This window comes from Cariama cristata, unplaced genomic scaffold, assembly GCF_000690535.1.
Source record: "Cariama cristata isolate BGI_N322 unplaced genomic scaffold, ASM69053v1 scaffold7752, whole genome shotgun sequence".
Lineage (NCBI taxonomy): Eukaryota > Metazoa > Chordata > Aves > Cariamiformes > Cariamidae > Cariama > Cariama cristata.
In genome coordinates, this window is record NW_009602041.1 from 49,527 (window position 1) to 57,244 (window position 7,718).

General features: G+C 34.9%; 1 protein-coding gene across 1 annotated transcript in view; it reads left to right on the forward strand.

The window, feature by feature from the left end:
• SCAF8 (SR-related CTD-associated factor 8) overlaps positions 1-7,718 on the forward strand; it is a 35,919-nt gene that overhangs the window by 26,455 nt on the left and 1,746 nt on the right. The window contains 7 exon segments of the mRNA XM_009694561.1: positions 1,135-1,248; positions 1,918-2,074; positions 3,274-3,404; positions 4,943-5,087; positions 5,617-5,697; positions 6,241-6,462; positions 7,087-7,716. Of these exon segments, the coding sequence (XP_009692863.1) occupies positions 1,135-1,248; positions 1,918-2,074; positions 3,274-3,404; positions 4,943-5,087; positions 5,617-5,697; positions 6,241-6,462; positions 7,087-7,716 (1,480 nt within the window).

Genomic DNA, 7,718 nt, shown 5'->3' on the forward strand with positions numbered 1-7,718 from the left:
ATGCTTATTGTTAGGATATACATTTCTCATGATTCAGATGTTTAGAGTCGTACTTCAGTGTTGCCTATAATACAGCTTAAAGAGGAAGTATTTTTCTCTTAAAATAACGTACCTATATGAGAGAAATTGGATTTTTTGTCTTTTGCTCCAGCAGTTTTAAAGCACTTCGCATGCAATTTCATTCATTTCAGATAGTATTTTTACTATTTTTCCTATCATGTTAATATATTCAAATACATTATTAATAAGGAGTAGTTTTTGTGACATTACAGAATCTTTTAAAAAGTTTCACAAGTCAAAAAAACCCCATAGCCTGGTATTTAAGCCTCACTTTGATTTGCAGGGACTAGCAATTAAGGAAGTTCAAAGGAAAGTAATGTAACAACTGTAATGTCCCAGTGCCTGTCACATTTTAGAGGCAAACCATATTGTAAATAGTTCATCTTATGCATTCTGCTATCCTGTGTACGTAGGGTGACATTGTTCTATATCTTAAACATATTTTTATAAGGACTGCATTAAAATCTGTCATCTTAAATATTTTTTTTTGTTATGTTATGATGTGCTCCTAAACAACATAAAAGCACACCTATACATTTGACTAAAACTAAAATAAACAGATTTGCAAACTTCCAAAGATTGCATGCCACGTAATACTTTTCTTTCCTGAATAAAACATTAAAGCTAGTGGAAATCACGGTTCAGGAATGAGGACTCTACCCATCAGAAATGCAAGATACTTTTAATCACTAGTCTGTCCCTCTGTGAAAGGTTATTGCTCAGCATGCAGTGAATTTGGAGATTAAGAAGAGGTAGCAACCTCTACCTTTCTGAAGATGTCATAGTATAGCTCCCAGTTCTTGCCTATTTCATGTTGTTCAAATCTTTCATGTCATTTGTAGCACCCATTCTTCAGCTTACTGCTGCTTCTTGAAAATGTTATAACTGAAGTACACTGCCAAATATCACTCTTAAATTTTGCTGATGCTCAAAATTGTTAATATTGCTGATTAAGGTAATGATTGTTTACAGTGTAAGCTTTTCCTTTTTTAGTATTAGTATTCACTTAGTGTAGTTATGTAATCTGAAATACTGGTTTTCCTACTTTTTAAGACTGTTGCTTTTTTTCCATAGATGATTCCCCCAAGAGGTTGTGCTTATGTTTGTATGGTTCACAGACAAGATGCGTATCGTGCTCTTCAGAAACTTAGTTCTGGGTCCTATAAAATTGGATCTAAAATTATTAAGGTAAGTTGATTTTAATGTAAGGATGCTATCCATTTCAAATACAGTACAGTTTTAATATGATGATTTGTCATTTAGCAACTGTTCATTCACATGTACAATATGGAGAAGAAGAATGAAGGAATAAGGTGTAAATTGTTTTCTTTCCTCTCTGTGTAAAATGCAGCTTTTAGCAGGTGATATGAAAGATCGTAAAATGAAATTATGACTTGATACTTAGGAAATACTTGGAGAACATTTTATGTATGTGTAGCAATAAGAGTACAAGACTGAACAACCCAAGTCCTGTACCTGACCATGTGGATCACTTAATATTAAATTTGATACTATTCTTATAAAGTATACGATTAAATGCTGTGGGTTTTTTTCTACTTTCTTTGATGCTTTAGGATGAGTCCTTGAAATACTGTATTTTAAATTTCCCCATGTATATGTTAGAATTAATGTAGAACAAATTTAAGCTTTTTGATATAATTAATATTCCACATACGTGTTGCAGAGGCCAAGTAGACTTCCTACAGGGTCATATAAAATTAAGAACTTCTTAAAACGTTAATAAATAGACACTGGAGATTGATCTGCAGTGACAGAAACATGAAGGAAATAACCTGTGAATAGATTATTTCAGATAATACGATTTAACCAGATTATCTGGTTGGATTTTATTTTCAGATTGCCTGGGCTTTGAACAAAGGTGTGAAAACAGAATACAAGCAATTCTGGGATGTGGATCTGGGAGTTTCATATATTCCTTGGGAGAAAGTAAAATTGGATGATTTGGAGGGCTTTGCTGAAGGTGGCATGATTGACCAGGAAACAGTAAATACAGGTATGGACATTAACAGTGATTCTGATAGTTAGAAAACGTGTTTATTTTGGTAATTGCAAATTCTCAGAAAGTTTATCATTTAGATAATACATACTCTTTTTCAATTTAAATAAATTTTACTGGCTACTTGTTTACAATATAAATGGCACTGTAATAATGAAATCTAGATTCTCTTTGTAGACGAGTAACTAGTTGATTGTCATGACAATGAGGATTTAATGACAAAGGGGAATTAATTTAAGCAAGTTAATAAAGGTTAACATTTTTAAAACAGTTTTTGATTTGCTGTACAGTCATTTCCAAGTATGTAAAATTTTAATTTGTGTAGAAATTATGATCTGCTTGTGACTGTGAAAATTCTTATATTCAGGTATAAGACTTAAGTTGGCGTTGGAGCTTGTCCAAATAGGCACAGCTTAGCTGAACCTTAAGGTATTTCCTCCATAAAGCTGAAAAGACAGGAAAGCAAGTAATTGTTAGACTTTACCCTGAAACCAAGTTGATTGAGAGGTTTGGTAGGTTTGTAAAAGATTCATGAGTACTATGTTTTCTTGAAACAGATCTGACACCAAATGACTGGACTATACTGAAGTAAAAGAAAAAGAAAAAAAAAGACTTTTATAATAGCGACGATAATTTTTCCGGTCAAAATGCAGTCTTGCTTTGAATAAAAATTGAATATAAATGACAAATTAAAATGTGGAACATTAGTGAAATACATTTGCTATGTTATACTTGAAATACAGAACTTTTTGAGGAAGTAGTAGAAGGAAGGAATGGGGCTTGGGTGGAGGTTTGTTTAACATGAGGATTGTCTGTCATTGTACAGTAGCCAGCTGATAATAGAGACAGGTTGACAACAACAGTTTTTAGAAAATTGGAGCATGCTCTATGTTACAAATTATTAACAGAATGATTGGTGAAAAAACTTGGCAATTTTTCAAAAATCAGTTTGTATACAGGCAGAATTAAGCAGAGCGTTGCAGGTGGTTAAAGATATTGGATATTCTTTAAAATATATAATACAAAATATTTGCACTTGCTTCTTTTCATAAGAAGTGTGCAGATTGTTTGTAATGAATCTATGTAGATATCAGATTAAAACTTACTGTTTAAGAAGGAAGATGACTTTTAGTATTTAAACAAAAATAGCACATGAATTATCTTTTTATATTAAAAATATACCTTTTTTTTTTAAGAATGGGAAACAGCCAGAAGCTCAGAAGCTGCTAAAGAAAATACTCAAACTACACAGAGTGCTGCAGTTGAGAAGAGTACAGTTATTACAACACAGACGGAAGCTTACACACAACCAGTCACTATGCTGCAGGTTTGTGTTGGTCTGAGTTTACAAAACCCCCACAGAACTGGAGGGTTAACTTTTTATTCAATACAAATAAACTTTAATGCTGAGTTAAGTCCTGTGTCCATGTGTGTTTCTCTGAAATATTTGAGTAGAATCGGTTGCTGTGGTTGAGCAGAATCTTTAGTTTCATGCACAGCATATCCCAAACTTGTGTATGCATCTCAAATGAATGCTTAAATATTGAAGACAGAGATATTGTTAAAAAAAAAATAAAATACTGGCACATTAGGTTTTTTAAGAAGAAATTAAGATGAGCTTACAGAAAGTATTTTGCTTATAGAGCAAAGCATCTTTCTGTAAGGTAAGCAGTGCAATAATCTTCTTTCACTTGTGCTTGTTTCCTTTCTACCTATGTGCTTTTCCCCATATCAGCTTTGAATATAAGATTAATAATTTTCTCAGTAATTTTGGGCAGGATTTCATAGGGGCAGTCTCATCTTTAAAAGATCTGATTATTCAAGTAGTGTGCTGTTGCACTCTACATGCTGTAATTCATGAGTCTTATTTTCTCTGCTGTATTTTTTTCCTTCTGCTAGAACAGGGAGTTTTTATTAACATCCAATCAGTAACAAGGCATTGTGTAAGGCTAGAAGAATACAGTGTAATTTTTTTTCTTGAGTATACTACACCACACGTTGTATCAAGTACAAATACAAACGTGTTTTGTCAAACTCTAAATCCTTTTTATAATGTCCATATGAAATTGTAAAATGTTAAGGTTGCTTAAGACAAAACCTTTTGTATTCATATTATTATCTTTCCTAATGTGTATAGACATCTCCATTTACTTGAGCTGACATAAAATTACTATGAAAGTTAACATATTTGCTTTTACTTGCATTGAATTTTGAGCTTTTTTCTTTTCACAAAAGTTGTCTTCAGTCTTCTTACTTCAGCTGTCTGTGATCAATATATATTTAAATATACATATGTATTGCTTTTATTCTGCTGCTAATTACTTGTAATTATGCTGCACTGTATCAAAACACATAGCTCAAACAAAAGTTTGAGAAATACTAAGAAATTTTCAGGATTTCATCAGGATTATTAGCCTTATAATTACATACAATAAACTCAATTTTCCAGTACTGTTCTAAAATACGTAAATTTTCCCAATGAGAATAGAATCACTTTTCTAAGTGCTCTCAAATTGCCTCACCATCTACATTTTATTTCCTTTTCTCTCTCTCCCTTTCTGCTTTCATCTCTCCCATAGGTAAATTTTTATTCTTGCATAAGTATAGTGTTTAACCATGTATTTTTCTGTTCTTTTTAGAATAAAGAAAAGATAGCATAGGATTCTTCCAGTGTCCTGTTTACCTGTAGTGTAGGTACCATTTCAGAATGCAATCTAATTCTTCAGGGTATTCAGAATATATACAAAACCTTTGGTACATTTGGTGCTTAACATGAATTGCGGTTGAATCAGTTTATCCTTCTTTTAATGTCATTGAATACTGTTAAGTGTTGAAGTTGCTTCTTTTTTCTTTCCGTGCAAAAAGATTCCAGTAGCTCCAGCTGTGCCTGCTGTTAGCTTGGTTCCACCTGCATTTCCTGTCACAATGTCTGTCCCTCCTCCTGGTTATAGCGCAATTCCTCCTCCGCCCTTCTTGCGAGCGAGTTTCAACCCTTCACAGCCACCTCCAGGTAAGTTAGTAAAAATGGAGTATGCAATGAGTATACTCAGTTTGTGTGCTTGTATGTACATCATGCTTTGTGTATAGCTTTCCATCAGCTACTGGTTACTGTTTGAGCCAGTTGACCTTTGAATCTTAAATTTCATACTAGGTTAAAATTACTTACATCTAATTTAATGTTATTTTTACTAGTGTATTCTGTCAAGAATAGGAACTACAGCAGAATTTTTTTTTTAACTTTGATAAAAACGAAAATTTAAAAATCTTAAGATTGAACTCCTTTGGAGAATTTTGGAACTCTTAAATTTTCTTCTTTGGATATTGCTGGTAGAAATCACTTTTAATGATGCACATGCAGATCATTTGCAGTAAAGATGGGATTGTTTTTGGAAACAATAACCACCGTCGCCTGTTCCCGTGCATTTGTTGTTTGCTCGTCTTCAGCGATGCAGCTTTTCGGGATGAATAATGTATGCAAGCTTTCACTGCAAAACTTAATTTGCTTCCCTTGTAGTAATTTTTCATTTTTTTCCGTATAGGTTATATGCCTCCCCCAGTTCCGCCTGTGGTTCCGCCACCTGTTGTCCCACCACCTGTTGTCCCACCAGTTGTTCCAACACGTAAGTTTCATTCTTCTAATAGTTGTTTGTGTGCAAGTTAATCTTGTGTAACGGACAGTAGCAACACAGAAGTTATTGTTTAGCTGGTTTAAGCAGATATTGAGAAAAAGATTTACAGAGCTTTTCATGTTGACTGAAAAATGATACTTACCATGGAGTTATTGGGGGGAAAAAAATTACGGCAAATTATTTATTTATTATTTGTCTGCATAGTTTAATATTTGAAACTGTTTGTAACAGATGTATCTGTTACTTGACCTACTTGGTGTTAGTCACTGAATAATTTATAATAATTTATTTTTGTTTAGCCTTTTAACTGCATTCATTTAATGTTTAAAAATATTTGTTAAAGAGTACTGATTGCGTAGGTTGCCTGCAGTTCATGGTCTCCACAAAAAAAATAAATCTTACTAAGAAATCAGCAAAAAATGTAACACTTAGAGTAATTAATTTCACTTATTTTATCAGCCTGACCTCTGCCAAACTAATCTTGAAGGCTTGAATATATGATTACTGTGATACACTTCTGTTCTTTCTCAACAGCTTTAGTACAGCCTCCACTACCAATTGCACAAGAGACGATGAAGGATGTTCCTTTTACTAGCCTTGTTCTACCAGTTGGCACAGTTACTAGCAATCTAGCTACTCCAACATTATCTGCTGGAAGTGTTTTTAATCCTCTGCCAATCAACAAACCAGAATCAGATGAAAAGGGATCACATCTTACAGACCTTCAGATTTCTTCCAGTGAAAACAGTAGATCTGGTAAGAAATGTCTTTATTGTCTGATATGATTGCATATAGGAAACATCATACTTGTGAGGGTTTTTTTACAGATCATAGTCCATTGTACTAATAACTACAGAGTTCCTACTCTTTTGGGCTGGGTATTATTTTCAGTTTAAGTTGGAGGAGTAGTGGGAACCATCTTTGTCATCATCTGATCATTGATTTCTAGCAGCTTATGCTAAGGGGTGTTTTCTTCATAGACTCAAGAAATAAAGCTGAGGCTGGGAGCCCTTTAGAAAACTTCTTAAAAGTGCATTCTTACTACACAAGTGGCAATGGAAAGGAGCAGGAGAGGATAGGACAGTATAACATTTATAGAATTACAGCAAAGATTGTAATACTTCCCTTGTATAAATTGGGTGATGGCTGTGAGGTTTGTCAATTTGAAGCTGCTGTGCATTCTTTAGAGACGTTCGTTTCTGTGGCATAATGTCTGGTTATCACCAATGTGATTAAAATGATGTATGTTCATTATAGAAACTGAGACAGACCTTGTCAGTAATATCATCACTGAATATGGATTAAGCTGCATATTGTTTTGAATGCTATGTATTACACTGACATTTTCAGTTAACTGTTGTTCTTGTTGCTGTATTTTAGTGCAAAGCGATGTCTCGAGTAGCTCTGGACTTGTTGGAGGAGTGCAGCCGCCCAGCGTCTCAAGCAGTTCTGGGCTTACTGGAGAAGGGCAACCACCCAGTGTCTCAAGTAGCTCTGGACTTGCAGGTGGAGTACAGCCACCCAGTGTTTCAAGCAGCTCTGGACTTGTAGGAGGAGTGCAACCACCAATTGTTTCAAGCAGTTCTGGTCTTGCAGGAGGAGTGCAGCTACCTACTGTCTCCAGTAGTTCTTCTCTTGCTGGTGGAGTTCAGCCAACCAACGTCTCGAGTGGCTCTGGACTTATGGCTGGAGTGCAACCACCAAATGTGTCAAGTAACTCAGGGCTTCTAGCTGGAGTGCATCCACCCAGTGTCTCAAGCAGCCCTGGCCTTCTGACAGGAATGCAGCTACCCAATGTCTCAAGCAGCTCAGGAGTTCTGGCAGGAGTACAGCCACCAAGTGTCTCGAGCAACTCTGGGATTCTCATAATGCCACCACCCAATGTTTCAAGTAGTTCTGGACTTATGGGAGTGCCACCACCAAATATTTCAAGTAGTTCTGGACTTCTGGCAATGCAGCATCCAACTGGGGTTCAAAACATGCCTCATTTAAATATTAGTAGTCAAAGGATG